General features: G+C 42.4%; 2 protein-coding genes across 2 annotated transcripts; both read left to right on the top strand.

Annotated features, from left to right (window-relative positions):
- Positions 1-170: 170 nt before the first annotated feature.
- Positions 171-9599, top strand: LOC113138776 (putative aminopeptidase W07G4.4). The gene is made up of 16 exons (XM_026321529.1): positions 171-280; positions 1361-1402; positions 1484-1574; positions 2048-2196; positions 2272-2380; positions 2543-2670; positions 2746-2845; positions 3053-3128; positions 3213-3298; positions 6904-7008; positions 7239-7314; positions 7431-7549; positions 7637-7720; positions 7801-7858; positions 8799-8980; positions 9093-9599. Exons 1-16 carry the CDS (start codon positions 270-272, stop codon positions 9228-9230), a joined length of 1554 nt encoding a protein of 517 aa, XP_026177314.1. The 5' UTR covers positions 171-269; the 3' UTR covers positions 9231-9599.
- Positions 9600-10335: 736 nt separating this feature from the next.
- On the top strand, positions 10336-13962 carry pcna (proliferating cell nuclear antigen). Its single transcript, XM_026322507.2, has 6 exons — positions 10336-10771; positions 12029-12126; positions 12218-12285; positions 12375-12569; positions 13205-13328; positions 13437-13962. The coding sequence occupies exons 1-6, from the start codon at positions 10551-10553 to the stop codon at positions 13511-13513; spliced, it is 783 nt and encodes a 260-aa protein (XP_026178292.1). The 5' UTR covers positions 10336-10550; the 3' UTR covers positions 13514-13962.
- The last annotated feature ends 4231 nt before the right edge of the window (positions 13963-18193 follow it).

The following is an 18193-nucleotide window of genomic DNA, read 5'->3' as shown; positions in this document are numbered from 1 at the left end:
TGAGTTTTATTAGCAGCAAATATGTTCAATATCAAATATACAGGAAGTGCCATATTTTATATTTCTGATCATTAACATTAATAAGTCGCAGATAGTTTAGGTTGGTGGTTCTTACTGCTACGATGAGCGAAAATTTAGAGTTTCGATTAGCCCGTGAAGGCAGCACGAGGGCAACTTAACGGATCATGTGATGAACCGGAGGGAGTGCAGGGAAGGACCCGGTAATCAGCCGCTTGTCGCCCTGAAGACGCCGGAGGAGGAGGATAACAATGTGCAGCAGGTGAGACTCGAAGCTCTTTGTGCAGGTTTTGGTCCCAAACGTGCCAAATTACGCAGGAACGAACCAAACAGCACTTTTCTTTTCATTCGCTTTCCCTGCTCCTTTATTATTATATTTAATTTTTCACCTGGTGCAGCTGTTAAAGTGTGTGACAGGTTGCTATCTCACTGCAACACTGTCTTCACCTGGTGCAGTTTAGTTTTATTTATCTATAAAAAGCGTCTTCTGTTTATTTGTTCCCAGCTCTGAGTGCAAACAGCTGATCCTCTCCTGTTGCAACAGAGGCAGATTGATTTTCCATGATCAGGGACCACACGCTCGCTTCTTTCTTACATTTCACTTTCAGTTTTATTCAGCTGCCCTGCTGATGTTATGCGATGCACCAAGTAACGTTGTGTGGTGGAAGAAAACCTGAAACACCTGATAGTCAAAGTCTGAGCAGCACATACTTCATGTCCCACCTCTTAAAACTTGCAGTGAAAATATTGTATGAGCTTTACAGGCAGTGGGACAGGAAACAGAGAGATTCTGCTAAATGTCAGCAGATTCTGCATGCAGATGTTCTGCAGTCAGCAAAAAGAAGCACATCTGGCTTCCACAGCAGACCTCAAAATCCACAACACGTGAGCGTAGGTTTCAAACATGCTGTGTGTGCAGGACAGAATGAGTCCCCAGTGGGTGAAAGGTCCAAGTGAAGAACAGAGAGACACTTTTAAGAAGTTCAGGAAATAAAAGCTCACAGTGCATTAACGTTTGGACAAAGGCTGATGTGGCACGTCTGTTTTTGCATTTCTAAGATCAACAAAATGTGAAATTTTTCCAAAATTTTGCAACTGCAACATTTTCATCTGCTGCAAACTGAGGTGATTGTTCTGTGCAAAGTGCATGCTGGGTACAAAGTCATGATTTTTGCTGCAGTGAGAAATAAACCTGTCACGCACTTTTAACGGCTGATATCAAAGGTCTTGTTCTGCTATCGTTACTGTGCGCTGTAAAACCTGCATCACTCTGAGATATTAGGTCTCCTGTGTCCGACACACACACACACAACAGGAAGTAACTTTGTGTTTCTCTTCCCAGCATTCAGCCCGTTGAGTGGACCGCCGACCTCAGGAACCAGAAGTGAGTATCAGTACAAACATTTTCTCTCCAGCTGCCAGTGTTTGTTCACTTGGGCTGATGATGGGATTGTCGTTCTTCTAGTTTTGATGGCATCATCTTAGTGACCCAGAGTCATGACACACTGCCCTCCGAGCTCGAGTCTCTGAAAGCTCCTCTGCAGGACTACAGCTCAGTAAGTGTCGGCTCTTCTAGCACCTGCAGCCAATCCATTTCTTAATGTCACAATGAGCCTTTTAAATCTACATAGGGAACGGGTCTCCTTTCGCAGAGGCAGCCATGTTGCACTCTCCTGTTTCTACAGTAGCCCAGAACCGACAAACCAACACTGACTCTAGACTAGGAATTACATTTTGTTTTAAGAGTGACGGCCACCGTGCCCTTCCTCCACCTAGAGACAGGTGGGGTGTGCTGCAAAATGTTTCACATTTTACACATTGCACCTTTAAAAATATTCAGAATACCAGTGTCAGTACAATAGGGCACATATAGACACTATGTTAGTCAAAGGGCCCATAAAGGATATTAAGGAATCTCACAGCCTCAGTCTTCTACTTTAATAAAGATGGTTCAAGAAGATATATCACATTCTCTGGTGATGCTTTTTCATATGATGATTTTTCGCTGTGTGCTGCTGTTAACCTCTAGGTGGACAGTGGTCTGGGGGAGGAAGTGGTGGTCCTCAAGGTCCCTGGCCTCCCAGGTAACCGCCTGGTGTTTGCCTCAACCGGGCCCGTAAACCGCGACTACGATGATGTGAGACGCTTCAGTGATGCAGCAGTGAACGGCATCAAAAGGTTCGTCTGGTATCTGAGTTCGGTTTGGTTTATCTCCAGCTTTCTTTGTCGTCTCATCTCCATGTGTCCTTTCAGGGCCTTGAAAGCCGGCATGCAGCGCCCCCTGCTGGTCTGCCCTCCTCACAAGGATTATAAGAACAGCAGCTTGGTGGCTGCGCTCGGAGCCCTTCATGCTCTCTACATGGTGAGAAAACACCATCATGTCCTTCTTACATAAAGACATAAAGACTTTATGTAAGTTTCACATGAAACTTGAACATGTCCATCATAACTAAAACATGCCAACATAAAATAAATGTCCAGGACAGTAGGCTAACTTTTTTTTTTTCCCTCTTTCACTCACAAGCCGCTGGAAGTGAGGGAGGGAAATGCGAAACCCACCAACCACAAGGTGTGTGTTCTGGGGCTGTGGTCTCCACAGGAGGCTCAGGGACAGAGACTGGTGAAGCTAGCTGATGCTCTGGAGAGTGGGAGGTGAGTTCATCTTATTTCCTTTGTCACGTTGTTTTTAGTCACTCACTCACCAGCTGTCGTGTTTCCCCTCCTCAGACTGGCGTACCGTGATATTGGAGGCTCAGACCCCGAGCGTATGGCTGCTCCTCGTGTGGCTGATTATGTGCAGCAACTCTTTAAAGACAGCCGTGTGCAGGTAGCAAGAAATATGACAACTAGATCATATGATGCTGTAGTTTATTTTCTTAGGAAAGAGTGAAGTTATCTGCTGTTCCTCTAAAGAACAATCACAACAATGAGTAGAAACAACTTTAGTTATGGTCCAGAACAGTTTTTCACCAGCACCTAAAACTTTTTTTGTGGCCACAAATGTTAGAACATGTTCATGTTTATCCACCTCTAGGTTGAAGTTATACGTGACCTGAATGTTCTGGAGAAGGAGTATCCCTGCCTGGCTGCAGTGAACCGCTGTGCCAGCAGTAAGGAAGCATATTCTGTTTTTATTACTTATTAAAATGAATACAGGTACAGATTCTTAAGAGTAATAATTGCTCCTGGTGCAGGTGTTCCCCGTCACCAGGCCAGAGTTATCAAGCTGCAGTACTCTGGAGAAGGGCCAATCCATAAGACGCTCATGTTGGTGGGAAAGGTGAGAAGGGACGATCAGACTTGTGTTCTCGAAACCACTAAAGCATTAACCTGGATTACCTAGATTGAAAACACTTATGTGAGAAGGAACATTGGAGATGAACTAGCTCCATGTTTGATTTAGCAAATTTGACATCAACCTGACTAATATATTAACAATGACTGAATTTATTATTATTTTAATGTCTCACCCACAGAACTTCAGTCATCTGCCAAATATACCATATGGCAGCCTGAAATACAGGGAAATAGTGTAAAATGCTGTAATTGATCTGAATTGAAAATAAAGCAAACAGATGTACAACTAATAATAATAATAATAATACATTTTATTTCATGGCGCCTTTCAAAGTCTCAAGGTCACCTTACAGATAGAAAAGGAAGCATACAGCATGATATACATAGAGTGCATTAAAACAACAGTAACAAGAATACATAAACGGCGGGAGAGAATGTAAAGGCAAAAGCGTGGATTATCTAGGAAGTGGGCGAAGTACAGTAAAAGTAAATTGAAATACAGAAACCCAGATGACAGAACAACAAATATGAAACAGTATGAGACAATATGAAATAGGCAGAGGGTGGTAGGACATCACGGGCTGCTTTGAGAAGTTAAGAGAGTTAGGTGGAAAACGCTATACGGAACAGATATGTTTTGAGTGATGATTTAAAAGTTGATAAGTCTGGAGACGACCGGATGCGATGAGGGAGAATGTTCCAAAGGCGGGGCGCAGTGTGGCTGAAGGATCTAGCGCCCATGGTGGCCAGGCGCGCTGTAGGGGTGCAGAGGAGAGTGGAACTGGAGGAGCGGAGAGGACGAGGCGGAGAATAGATATGAAGTAGTTCAGTGATGTATGGTGGGGCAATAGAGTGGAGGGCTTTGTAGGTGAGAAGGAGGATTTTATAGTTTATACGGAAGGACACAGGGAGCCAGTGAAGTTGTTTAAGGACAGGGGTGATATGATGTGAGGATGGAGTTCTGGTGATGATTCGGGCAGCAGAGTTCTGGACAAGTTGAAGTTTGCGAAGTGATTTGAGAGGTAGACCAGTGAGGAGTGAGTTACAGTAATCCAAACGAGAGGTGACAAAGGCGTTAATGAGTATTGCCGTGCTATCGGTGGTGAGTGAGGAACGGATGCGGTTTATGTTACGGAGATGGGAGTAGGCCGACCGGGTAGTGGTATTGATATGCTGAGTGAAGGAGAGAGTACCGTCTAGGATGACACCCAGGCTTTTAACTTGGGGGGAGGGGGGGACAGTATTGTTGTCAATTTGAATGGAGAAGGTGCTGGTTTTAGAAAGGGTGGATCTGGTGCCCACGAGGAGAATTTCAGTTTTGTCAGGGTTGAGTTTCAAAAAGTTATGGGTGAACCAGGATTTGATATTATGTAAGCAGGTAAGGAGGGAGGGAGGGGGGAGGGTAGAAGATGGAGCAGCAGAGAGGTAGAACTGGGTGTCGTCTGCATAACAGTGGAAATTGATGTTATGTTGCCTAAGGATATTTCCGAGAGGAAGGAGATAAATAATAAAGAGGAGGGGCCCCAGGACAGAGCCCTGAGGCACGCCACAACTGACAGTAGAGGGCTGGGAGTGGAAGTTCTGGAGATGGACGGACTGGGTGCGGTCAGATAGGTAGGAGGTGAACCATGAGAGGACCGAGCCGGCTATGCCGATGGAAGCAAGGCGATGGAGGAGAATATTGTGTGAGATGGTGTCAAAAGCTGCAGTTAGGTCAAGGAGGATGAGGATGGAGACAAGGCCAGAGTCTGCGGCTACTAGGAGGTCGTTGGTGATTTTGACCAGGGCAGTTTCAGTGCTGTGAAGTTGGCGGAAACCAGATTGAAAGTGTTCGTATAGGCTATTGGCGGAAAGGTGGGTATGGACCTGGTGGTGAACAACTTTTTCCAGGATTTTGGAGAGGAACGGGAGATTGGAGATAGGGCGGAAGTTGTTAAGGTCGGCAGGATCGAGACCAGGTTTTTTTAGAATTGGTGAGATGATGGCTGTCTTGAGTGATGGGGGTACGATGCCAGAACTGAGGGAAGTGTGAATAATGTGGGTAAGATGAGGAAGGAGAGAGGGGAGACAGAGCTTGACGAGGTTGGTTGGTAGGGGGTCAAGTTTGCAGGTTGAGGGTTTGGATTTGAGGATCAGCGAAGAGATAACCGTGGTGGGTGGAATGATAAAACTCGAAAGCAGGGAGGATACTGGTAGAGAGGGAAGGGTACAGTGGAGGCAGTTCGCAGTGTCACAGATGGGGGGAAATTGCTGGTGTATATTTTCGATTTTTGATGAGAAGAAATCCAGGAAGTTATTGCACAAGGTGGTGGAGAGTGAAGGGAAGAGAGGAGTATCGGGAGGGCCCAATAAATTTTTGACAGTGGAGAAGAGGGAACGCGTGGAGCCAGAGGCGGATACAATAAGCGAGGCATAGAAGTCAGATTTTGTTTGAGTAATGGTTTGCTTGTACTTCAGTATGTGGTTTAGGTATAAGTCCTTGTGGGTGGATGAACCGGTTTTTTTGAAGAGACGTTCAAGGCGACGGGCTTGGGTTTTGAGGAGGCGGAGTTCGGGTGTGTACCATGGAGCAGAGTGCGTAAAGGATACAGATCTAGTTTTGAGTGGGGCGAAGGTGTTGAGTAGATTTCGTAGCTCACAGTTGAAATTGGATAACATGTTGGAGAGGGACGGTGTGTAATTAGTACATGAAAGGTTGTTGAGAGCAGCAGTGAAGGAGGGGAGGTCGATGTTCTTTAAGTTACGGAAGGTGATGGTGCGGGAGAGGTGGGTTTTGAAGAGAGGTAGTTTGGAGTTAAAGCAGACTAGTTTGTGGTCGGAGAAGAAGGTGTCGAGGGTAGAACATGACTGAACTGTGACGCCAGAGCAGCAGACTAAGTCGAGGGTGTGGCCTAGAGAATGTGTTGGGGAGGTGATGTATTGTTGGAGCCCAAAGCTGTCCAGACAGGAAATTAGGTCTTTTGTAGCGGTGTTGTTGGGATTGTCGAAGTGGATGTTAAAATCACCAAGAAGAATTATGTTGGCTGACAGAGAGATGAGGTCAGCTAAGAGGGCTGCTGCCAGGTTTCAGTTAAGCACAGGATGTCGAGATTGTGTTTAAGAATAATGTCAAAGATGAGGGATGCTTTTTGAGAGAGGGAGCGAACGTTAAGAAGCCCAAAATGAGTGTTGTGGAAAGGTGTCGAGTCCATGTTTCTGGGGATGTTAGCTAGTACAGAGTGGTTGATCTGGCGTATACCTGATTTTCTAGGCTGAGGTCGGGAGGATGACCAGATGGAGGGGATTGGTAGTATGGAGTCAGATAGTCTCCCCCAGATACTGTCTCTGCAATTAGTTGATCAATAGCAAATCAATCAGTTATTTCATCATATTTACTAGTGGAAACTTCTTAAATGTTCTTTTCTTTGTAACAACATGACACTAAATGAAATATTCTATAAACATACCATAACAGTCAATTGAGAAAATAATTAGCAGATTCCATTATTAGTGAGTTCTGTCCCTTTTGTTTAAGCAAACCAGAGTGTTTATTGTGTCTGTAACTGACTAGTCGATAAATAGAGACTGGTTCTCATGTGGTGATTGCAGGGAATCACCTACGACACTGGTGGAGCTGACATCAAAGCAGGTGGGATCATGGCTGGGATGCACAGGGACAAGTGTGGAGCTGCTGCTGTGGCCGGCTTCTTCCAGGTGAGCGACCTTCCTGTGCAGCTGAATAACAAACCTTCAGGGAGCGTTTACTGGGCACAGACAGAACCTGGTTTCTTGGTTTGGCCCAGAACCTCAGGACTTTTGATTTACCGGGATGTCGCTCAGTCATGATGGTGCCCAAAGAACATATTAATGTTTTTGTCTGTGGAAATGTAACCTTCAGTACCTTGATCACAGATCTGTCACTTACTGTCCTTCTTGCCATCTAGATCTTGGCCAAACTGAAGCCAAAACATCTGAAGGTTGTTGGCTCGATGGCCATGGTGAGGAACAGCGTCGGCACAGGTTGGTTTTAATCCATTTTTTTTCCATCACTTATCTTCCTAGTTTTATTCTTCTCAGTGGCATCAGTGTCGTGGGTTTCTTTCTTAAGGTCGCTGTGTGTACGTGTGTTTTCTCAGACTGCTACGTGGCTGATGAGCTGGTGGTTTCCCGTGCGGGCCGCAGAGTGAGAGTGGGGAACACTGACGCAGAGGGGCGTATGGTGATGGTCGACCTGCTCTGTGAGATGAAGGAGAAGGTCAGAACATCCCATAATAATCACTTACTAAGTATGTTCACCAACATTTTCCCTTTCTCTTGTTGACCATAGTATCTGTGTCTGCAGGCAGTACTCGAGACTTCTCCTGAGCTGTTTACTATCGCAACTCTGACTGGTCACGCCATTAGAGCAATGGGACCTAACTACTCTGTAAGTTCTGCTCACGCATTTTATTTTAACATAAAAAAAACAAACTATAGACTGAGTTCAGTTTATATTTCTCATTGTAGATCATCATGGATAATGGACCAGCTCATCGCAACAGCAATGCTGCTCAGTGGCAGAAAGGTGAGAAAACTAGATAAATTTGATGGAAGGTCATGTTTGCGCTTCGAAACAGTCGTTTGACAGAATTTGTAAGTCAAGGACAACTTACTAGTTAGTTTGGTTTGTTTTTTTTTTCTAGAAGACCATGAGATTCAGTTAAAAGCTCCAGAAGAAGCAATTAAAAACAATTTTGTTAAACTATATGAATAAAATTACAAAGTTTATGCTACAGGATTTGTTGGCCAATCAGTTTTAACACTGGTAACTTAGTATAGTGCTGTATTCATTTGTCATGACTTTTGACATTTATAGTCGGTTACAATCATTTGAACTTTGGATGATCAGCTTGAAGCCAACTACTCAGCATAGTATCAACTTTTTAAACAAGTATTACAGCAGGATGTTTCAGTAACAATATCACATGACCATGATAAAACAAGGCCACATTGCATCAGACCCAGATCAAATCTGATCAAACAGATTTTATCCATCTATACCCCCTCAATCCTAACCAGGGTCCCAGAGATCTGCTGGAGCCTATCCCAGCTCTCTTTGGGTGAAAGGCAGGGGTCCACCCTGGACAGGTCCCCAGTCCATCACAGGGCCACATAGAGACAAACAACCTCACACACTCGCACTCACTCCTATGGGCAATTTAGGGTCACCAATCAACCTGACATACATGTTTTTGGACTGTGGGAGGAAACCAGAGTACCTGGAGAAAACCCACACAAGCACAGGGAGAACATGTAAACTCCACACAGAAAGGCCCCTGATGGGTTTCAAACCAGGAACCTTCTTGCTGTGAGGCAACAGTGCTAACCACTCAGCAGATGTTGCCATTGTGACTGTATCGAATACTTGGAAATCATGAACCTTCTTTAGCACAGCTGCTTAATGCTGGTTCTCCAGAGCGTTCCCCAACGACTAACTAACATGGTCTTCGTCCTCTCTCCTGCAGCTGGAGATGTTCTGGGCGATGTGTTCGAGGTGTCCAGTATCAGACGAGAGGACTACGAATTCCACAAGGGCAAGTCTGAGTATGAGGATATTTTGCAGTGCAACAACCTGCCGTCCTCAGCTACACCTCGGGGACATCAGACCCCTGCAGCTTTCCTCATTATGGCCTCAGGCCTTGACAAGGTTCTCAAACATTGTCACAATAACTTATTATTTATATGAGCATATAAAAAATAATGTGTAAAAAGTGCTGTAATTAACTTGTATTACTCTAATATCTAACTTTCCACTGTAGCATGGCGTGGACTCTGACAGACCTCTGCCATACTCCCATATTGACATCGCAGGATCCAGTGGACCTTTCCCTGGCACCCCCACGGGAGCCCCGATCCTCGCCATGGCAACAAACTACATCCTGTCTGATGATCTCTAAACAGAGACTCCCAGTATAAAAACACAAGTCTGCCCTTAGCTGCAACACAACGTTTTAACTGACCAAATAGAAATGAAATCTCTGCCACAACATATACTGTAGTATAAAATGGGTGATTTTCTACATCTGACATCCCCTTACCTCAGATACCTCAGACTGATTTTCTGTAAGTACATTGTCTTCTGAGATCAAGTGCCAAGTGACCCTGCTAAGTGACCTGAATCCATATATACTCAGGGGTTAAATGGCATTATAAAAATAGCATCCTTTTTTATGTGCATCTGTACACGTGATTGTGTATTTACTGACAGTGTGTGCCCAACAAACCCAGATTACTCATTCAGCAATAAAACAAATCATAGCACGTTGTGTTTTTTCTCTGCAACTCATTTTTACACAGATTTTCAAATGATGATTATATAATTATACATTAATGCTAAAGTGAAACAGAGCTATATTGAAAACCTTTGTGTACAGGTTCACTCTGACGAGGAAGAGATGATACACAATGGTTTCAAAATAAGATGGATGAACAGGGGCAAAACTTATACTTGCGTAATACTTTTTCATTAGAAGTACTTAAACATCTAAAAATCTAGAATTCATTTCAAAACAATTTGGTGGACAATAAAATTCCTATATTATTAATATGGCACCTTTAGTAAAATAATGCAGTTGCATGCAAAAAAAATGCCTTTCAGCTGTGAGAGAAAATAAATAATACATTTATTCATAGATTACATAAAATTGAGTTTGATGCTTCCCACTTTTTCACTGCTTATTGTTGAAAAAATATTTTCCAGGTATTAAAATGCAGTGCATGTGTAACTTTTATTAATAAAGGTCTTAAAAAGGTCTTAATTTTTTTTTTTTTTTTACAAACACATGAACAGTTAAATTTATTTAAAATATTTAAATTTAATTTAGTAAATATTGCAGACACTGCATACAGGACGTCTTGCCTTAGAAAAATATACTTCAAACTATACAACAGCTTGACCTTTCCAAAATGGCTGACATCTGTGTCCTTGGTGGGCGGGACGAGAGAGGACACGGAAATGACGCCATGACGCCGAACCATTAAAAATTGACGTTAGCGCGCGCTTGCAGCTCAAATAGTTCCTGGGCGCTGAAAGAGGAGAGTGGTCGCCGCGGCTCTGTCGGCTCACAACACAAAGACTGAGGTTTTAGACGAGTTTCTCTCTTCCTCCTCCGGCGATAACCTCAAACTGCTGCCTCCATTTTGACGGAGTACGGCTAAAGGCGACAACAAACTCTTCTTCTGAAATCTACGCAGACGTAAAAACTCCACAGGAAACCATGTTTGAGGCTCGCCTGGTACAGGGCTCCATCCTGAAGAAGGTGCTGGAGGCTCTGAAGGACCTGATCACGGAGGCCTGCTGGGACGTCAGCTCGTCCGGCATCTCCCTGCAGAGCATGGACTCCTCTCACGTATCCCTGGTGCAGCTCACCCTGCGGCACGACGGCTTCGACTCGTACCGCTGCGACAGGAACCTCGCCATGGGAGTCAACCTCAGCAGGTGGAGCAAACATCACACACACACACACTCGTTTGTCACAGAATCATTAATTTCATGTTAGTTTACTCCGGTCTGTTTCTTATAAGGTGGTTGGCTCGCAGGCAAAGTGTTATAGTGTGAGCTAGCTTGACAAGTCGAGTTGCTGAAGTTTAGCCGCTGCAAAAAACCTTAAAAAATGCATGAGGTTTGGTTTGTCCGAGCGTTTTTTGTCTCACAGCTAAAGTGACTCAGAGTTAAAAGGGCGCTGCTTTTGTCAGTGTCTTTTGTCGCACAAGTTAATGTCTAATACTTAACGTTTAGAAAGATGGTAGCCATCTTGGAGGAATTGCCCGGGCATGCCTCCTCTGTGCCCAACCAGCCCGCACTTAACTCTTCACTGTCGGTCTTTAATATACTCCCGCTTGTTTATGTGTTATTCACAAATACAAAGTTTGTGTTACGCTAAATAGTTTATCTTTGGCTTAAAAATTGAATTTGCTGCAGTTTGACAGAGATCGGCTATATTGTCGTGACGTAACGACGTCATTTGAGCGCCAAATGAACAGAAAAGGGGATTGGCGGGAATTGTTGTTTAACCCGGGAACTTTCACTTCCGCTTGTGCTTCACTGGCTCTGTATGTTGCACAGGTTCACTGGATGATGTGCAACCCTGACATTTTTGATGCTAACCAGGTGTTTCATGGGTTGAGGCAACTAATCCGCATATTATTTTATGGGTTTGTTGTTTAAAAAGGTGATAGTGTGTTTCTGCAACAGAGTGTAACTCACATGGCTTTTATCTGATAAAAAGTCCAGTTCGCTGTCTGGTACAAGAAAAATGCATCTGTTTTCATATTCGTTTTATTTTCCTTTAAAATGACTTCAAAGTGACACAGTTATCAAAATAATTGTGGATTACTTTTTCTCTTACTTATTCTAAATATTTTTGGTTTTGGACTTTTGGTTGAAGATGTCATTTTCAGCTCTAGATGTCTAAAATAGTTTATATCAACCACCCCAATAAATGAAATAAATGCTTTATTTCAAGTGTGTTCACAAGATTTAGTTTAGGTGTAGGTGAGGGACTGAGCTCACATGAATACAACAGGATTTTCATTAATAATGAGCTGCTGTGATGAAGCGTTTAGTCGGTTGTCAAATAATTGAGAACAAAGTAGGTGATTTGTCACGTTCTTTCTGAGGGAACTTTAGTGGATTAGGGCAGTCTTCATTTAAATTCATTTTCATGTTTTTCCTCCTTTTTTCCGTCCTACCCAGTATGTCAAAAATCCTGAAGTGTGCAGGAAATGAGGACATCATCACCCTCAGAGCAGAAGACAACGCAGACACACTCGCCCTCGTGTTTGAGACCATCAGTACGTTCTGACTTATATTAAAGGAGCAACACTAATAACTTAACTCCAGTGTCCAGTGTTTTATGTGCCTCTTCTCCATTGTCCCTCACAGATCAGGAGAAAGTGTCTGATTATGAGATGAAGCTAATGGACCTGGATGTGGAGCAGCTGGGTATTCCAGTAAGTAACCTTTGTCCTGATCTTTTTCTTTCCAATATGCTTTTCATGTAAACTGCTCCTGACCGTTCACTGTTGGTCTGTCCCTCCAGGAGCAGGAGTACAGCTGTGTGGTGAAGATGCCGTCAGGGGAGTTTGCTCGTATCTGCCGCGACCTCTCCCAGATCGGCGACGCCGTCATGATCTCCTGCGCCAAGGACGGAGTGAAGTTCTCTGCCTCTGGAGAGCTGGGAACAGGAAACGTAAAGCTATCCCAGACCAGCAACGTAGACAAAGAAGAGGAGGCAGTGAGTTTTTTTTTTTTTTTTTTTAATTGAGTTAAAATCAGGATATTGGGATAATGGGAACAAAGCATTAAGTGAATACAGAGCAGAGCTTAATGTAAAAATCAGCAAACTAATGTTATCAGCTAATATCAGCTTTTATACTGTAACAGTAAACAGTGAGAGCAATAATTGGTTTTCCGCTGTAAACACTTAGTCCTCAGTACATCACAACTATCATCTGTATGTACCTCAACAATCAGGCTCTAGTCACTTTCAGTTGATGCCAATGCAGCAATGACTTGGGCCTTTTAAGTGAAGATAAAGTAACAGCTACTCAAAATGTTGCAGATGCTTGTTTTCTTTTCTGTGCAATGTAATTGATTTGAACAGGATTTCTTTGGCTGTGGAGCCGGTGGTAACAACTTGGGTTCTGCTTTGTCAAATCTGAATTCAGACGATGATTTATTGAAGATATTTGTTGCAGTTTTATTAGTTTTGTCCCCACAACCAAGAGTTTAAAGCTGAAAGTGTGTGTCTTTTGATGAAGTTCGATTGACAGCCTGTTAGTCTGCAGCTCTTTGATAGTGGCTTGAGCTAATTGTTTATTATAGCCCTCCTTTAATGTTTCATTTTACCTCTTTCCTGTCTCTTTTAAGGTTACTATTGAGATGAATGAACCTGTGCAACTCATCTTTGCCCTCAACTACCTGAACTTCTTCACGAAGGCCACTCCGCTGTCAAAGACCGTCACCCTCAGCATGTCAGCTGATATTCCACTTGGTAATGTTACCTGTCCTTTTCCTAAGTGGCTCCATCACAGGTTTGACCTATGTGTTTGTTATTGAAGTTGTTGTGGTCCTAGTTTAACTTTTTTTTTTCCCCATACAGTGGTGGAGTACAAGATTGCTGACATGGGACACATCAAATACTACTTGGCACCGAAGATCGATGAAGAGGCTTCCTAAGCTGCTTATAACAGCCCAAAGAGGGAGAATAGAGAAAGGCAGGTGACTGGGACTTGTCCTGAGTGACTGAAGGGCTGAACTTATCTCATGGTGGTTGGTGGTCACTCTGCTCTTCAGCAAAATATTCAGATGGAGGTTGTGGGGGTCAGCTTTTATAAACAGTCAGCTATCAGACGTACGAACGACGCTTCAGTGCTTTTACTCTGAAGAGGTGTCCAGAGCAATTGGCTGTGGTCCAGGCAGCCCAGGTGTAAAATTCAGCACTTTGTTCACTCCTCTTTTCTTTCCCTCTTTTTGTGCCCATTTTGGGAAAACCAATTTCAAATATCCCTTTCTTTTTTGTAGATAACGCATTTGTAAATACTTTCTGTGGTTTCTCACTAAGTCACCCCCAAATGTTTTTGTATTCATTGATTCAATCCAAAATAAATAATTCAAGTCGTTTCCAATATCTTTGTTTGATTTGTCAATAAGTTTTACACTAAAGAATGACTGCAGGACTCATAGCCCTCTATCTGAAATGTGAACAAGTCCAAGTAAAGTTTTTTTGTTTTCACTTTTAAATTTTAGGAGCATATTTTATACAGATATTTGGATTATACTTAAATACACTAAATTTGATTTAAAATCAAGACTCGTCTTCAAACCATAATTGTGGCAGTAATTAAGTGTAACCAGTAGATGGCGCTCTTTTCCTATTTGTGTTTTTTCTATAGGTGAGAGCACAGTATAATCATGTCAGAGCTTATGTGAGGAACAATTTATTTTGAAAAACTGGCCTTCAGTTTCCCTGAAAATGAGTTTTCGTAATGTATGTAAATTTATTTTGCTCTCCAAGGTGGACCTGCCAATTATTCAGCATCAAAGTGATAATCTACGGCTGCATGACTCTTAACACCAGCCTCAGCTGCTTTACTGCGTTTCAGTTATTCAACCAGATTATAGGGATTTTCACATACGGTTCTCTGAGCTCAGTTCTGCAGAACAGTTACATCACAAAAAATCATTAGGTCGGAGCTATGGGTCTGTTTTCATTCAGATCAGTGAGTGAACAATAAAACTAAAGGATTTATTTTAACACAGCTAGAAATGCCCCAGAGACACAAGTCTGTGCAGCTTGTTGTTTACTGTGTTATACTGCAGTAGGTAGTGTAGACTCAGACAGTTTTAATCCTCACTAAGCTTTAATCTGACTCAGCCACATCTGGCATTAGCCTGAGCTGAACTTCCCCACTGTACTCAGAGCTGAGTATTTACAGACATAATGTGGCGTCAGGAGAAAGCAGCTGGGCCTGAATCGAGATGATGCACAAGTACTAAAGTACAAATTTAAGGCATTTTCACTGTGCCTCGGTGTTTTCATGTCATCTTATATTTCACCACAATTCAGATTGTGGTGAATATTTATCAGAATATTTATCATGACAAAAAAATATTGGACAGACAATTTGAGATTTTACCAGACATACCAAATAACAAGCATTTAATTGTTCCAGCTGCTGCAGCAAACCACCACTTTACACACCAAAAACACTGGACTACAAAAATAATCAGAGGATGACGATGTAGAAGTTGGTGAAGTTATTAGCTGGAGTCCTACTAAAATTATTTATTTTTTAAAACTTTTAAGTACATTTTCCTGATACCTAAGTGTTTACAGTGCTTGACTGAAGCAGTTAATGCAAAGACTGAAACAGATGTGACTGTTTCCAGGCTGAATTACCAGACGTGCACAAAAGGACGATTCAGTGTTTTATGCAGGCGGTGGTTGATAGGTAGGTGGGTAGGTGGATTTTGAGCCAATCAGTTTCTTGGTCCTGACCAGTTACCAGGCAACCAGGAAAGGGTATGTTACCGGTCAACGTTAAATTGTCTATTATACGCTTCAGTTTCTGTAAAGATTGAACAGATATGTGTGGTGATTAGTGCGATTTAGTCACTGATGGAAAGCGACGTTGCTCACTTATTGCTTTTTGTGCTTTTTCATACTGTGGCAAATCACTTTTATCAGAAGGAAATGTTCTACTGCGTTCATATACTAGTACTGGCTGTTTACATACAAAACACAAAATGAGTTGATGGAAAATGGTCATATGTTTATTATTAAAATATTATTTTTATTATATATATATATTATATTATTATATTATAATATATTATATTATTATTAAAACCTGGCCAGAACAAGTGCTGTGGATTCTGGGTAATTGTGATGACGTTTCTTATTCTCTGGCTTTTACTGAACACTGGTCTTAAAGGTGCTGGTAGACAGGTTTTGTGGACAGATCCTTAAATTTTTTTATTTAAAAACATAAAATCACACGTAATTTATCTTTGCATCTTTCTATTTTCTATCTCCCCCTTTACCTTTAGACTAATTTTCTGATTTTCCAGGCCACCACTGTCAGTTTCTGGCTAGACAAAGAATGAATGCAGCAGAGCAAAGAGACTGTGCCTGTGTAATCCCAGACTTCTCTAAAATGTCGAAATTCATCCACTAAAAGGCCTGGACAGTACTAATCATGAACCCATGCAGCAGGAAAAGAGGATTTCATTTCTGTGGATTTATTTATGCCAAATACTTTTGATATTTCTATTTTCTAATTCCTAATATCTGTATGTCTAAGTTGTCTATGTCCACACCAGCTATCTTCAGTTTTCTCCTCCTTACTGAAATGTTCCAGAAAAGCTTCACTCATAGTTTCTTATTTTCTAAAACACAATGTTCTTCAGCTGTAAGTTCGCCTGACAGATCCACCGTGTCAGATAAGAGAAGAGGTGCGTGTCCCCAGATGCCGAGCATAGAAGAGAGATGGGACAGTCGTCTTAGGAAGTGACCGATAAAGAAAAGCGACAGTGCAGGCGTTTAAGCTGCCTCAATATTTAATTAACCGCTGCCACCCAGGTTAAGATTAATTACTTCCTGGAACAGTGCAATGAGGGTTCATCCTGACTGGGGTTTCCACTTCTGAGCTGGATATGAATTCAGATTGCAATACCAGACATGCTTCATAATAATCAATGATGTCAGAGCTCTAATTATACAGTCATATTTAATGGTTTGAGCCGATTTAGACAAAATCAGGCCAACGAGACAACGTGTATTTATGTCAAAACTGCACAGAGGAAGTTCAAGTTTTACAGAATTCAAGTGTGTAACTTTTGTGTATTGACATGAAATTACTGCAAAACCTTATTTGTTTTTCTCTTGTGTCGTACTTTAACTTGTATATTTTTATACTATCTAATCCAAAAGGTGGTAATTACTCTCCAATCTTCAACAGTGATCATTTAATAAACAAACTGCTTATTATCCGTGGCATTACATAAACAAAGGGTATGGAGTTTGTATGGCAACCTTTCACAACAAAGCAAATGAAAGTGCTTCACACAAGAGATTAAAAAACACACTGAGCAAAGATTTTAAACAAACCTGGATCTAATAATCTGATTTTTAGGATTGACAAATTAATTAAAAACCTACTGATTAACACGTCACATATTGTTTAATCTGTAGAAAAGCAGAGATGTGACAAATTACAATTTGAAGTACAGTTATATGCTGGACTTTTCCTTTCAACCTAATCAACCTCACCCCCTCAGCCCCACGCAGCGTGTCGTTGGACTGCAGAAGGAAGCAACTTCACACAGAAAGGTTCCATGTTCAAACAGGATTCAAATGCAAAACCTTTGTGCTGTGCAGCAACAGTGTTAACCACCACGGCACTGTGCCACCCCTGAGGTAAGTTCAACAAAATAAAACTGTACTAAAAGAAGTGCAGCTAAGTCCTCACAGATCCACAAACCTGCCCTGCTATAAAGTTGTACATTTTCTAAACTAGTATTTTTTCTTGTTGGTTCCTGGCACTTTTGTTTTCTGAAACTAAGACTTAATGTAGGATTTATTTTGTTTCAGTGCATTTTTAGAGATGTAGCCTGTTCACTTGTATTCAAGTGAACCTGATCTCTACGGTGTTATGGCTCTGCATTCCTGCATCTCTCATCCTCTCATCCTCTCATCCTCTCCCTCTCTCTCTCTCTCTCTGCTGTTTCTGTCTGGCCTTTAAATTGCTTTCTGGAGGCAGGGGATTTTGGCCAGGGAGATAAGGGGAATGGGATGAAGCACTCACTGGCTGTCTATCTCTGTCTTTCTCTGTGAGGCAGGGGGGGACAACTCAGTGTGGTACATTTACTGAGACAGAGGAGAGAGCAGGTTGTACTCGCTCATCTTTCGGGTCAGTGAGGCTGAAGAGACTCAAGCGACATCTTTCAAAGCCATTTCAAACCGCCATAAGCCTTATCGAAAACAAAGCACACCCCTCATGGATGGATGATGTCAAATCAGTGGATTCAGGCTGAAAGTATATTTGTGTTCTGAGCAGGCATCGGTGTTCGGTGTTCAGATTCTGCAGCGTGGATGAACGCCTCGTTGTTTCACCAGCATAAACAAATTTATGTGCATGTTCTCGTGGCCTTCTCTTCTCTTGTCAGTCAGTCGGGTCCCGTAGGGTCGATCCAGACTCTGAGACCTGACACTCTCTTACATAAATCCTCAGTGCTCTGCTGTCTCTCCGCAGATTGCATGGATTATTGATGCCAGCACTGAGTGAGCAAGACCGCACATAGCAACGACACACCAGTCACATATGCTGCATGATCCACCTGCGTCAAACCACTCAG

The sequence above is a fragment of the Mastacembelus armatus genome, chromosome 9 (genome assembly GCF_900324485.2).
Source record: "Mastacembelus armatus chromosome 9, fMasArm1.2, whole genome shotgun sequence".
Lineage (NCBI taxonomy): Eukaryota > Metazoa > Chordata > Actinopteri > Synbranchiformes > Mastacembelidae > Mastacembelus > Mastacembelus armatus.
Note: the sequence above shows the minus strand (reverse complement) of the source record. Positions and strands in the feature narration are given on the sequence as shown.

What these genes read in the sequence shown, in the direction of transcription:
- LOC113138776 (XM_026321529.1), top strand. An exon ending in TTAAAGACAGCCGTGTGCAG is followed by an intron (nt 2,846 to 3,052) that starts GTAGCAAGAAAT and finishes ATCCACCTCTAG; the next exon opens with GTTGAAGTTATACGTGACCT. An exon ending in TCTGTGAGATGAAGGAGAAG is followed by an intron (nt 7,550 to 7,636) that starts GTCAGAACATCC and finishes CTGTGTCTGCAG; the next exon opens with GCAGTACTCGAGACTTCTCC.
- pcna (XM_026322507.2), top strand. Translation starts at nt 10,551, where the DNA reads ATGTTTGAGGCTCGCCTGGTACAGGGCTCCATCCTGAAGAAGGTGCTG. An exon ending in TAGACAAAGAAGAGGAGGCA is followed by an intron (nt 12,570 to 13,204) that starts GTGAGTTTTTTT and finishes GTCTCTTTTAAG; the next exon opens with GTTACTATTGAGATGAATGA. An exon ending in GTCAGCTGATATTCCACTTG is followed by an intron (nt 13,329 to 13,436) that starts GTAATGTTACCT and finishes TTCCCCATACAG; the next exon opens with TGGTGGAGTACAAGATTGCT.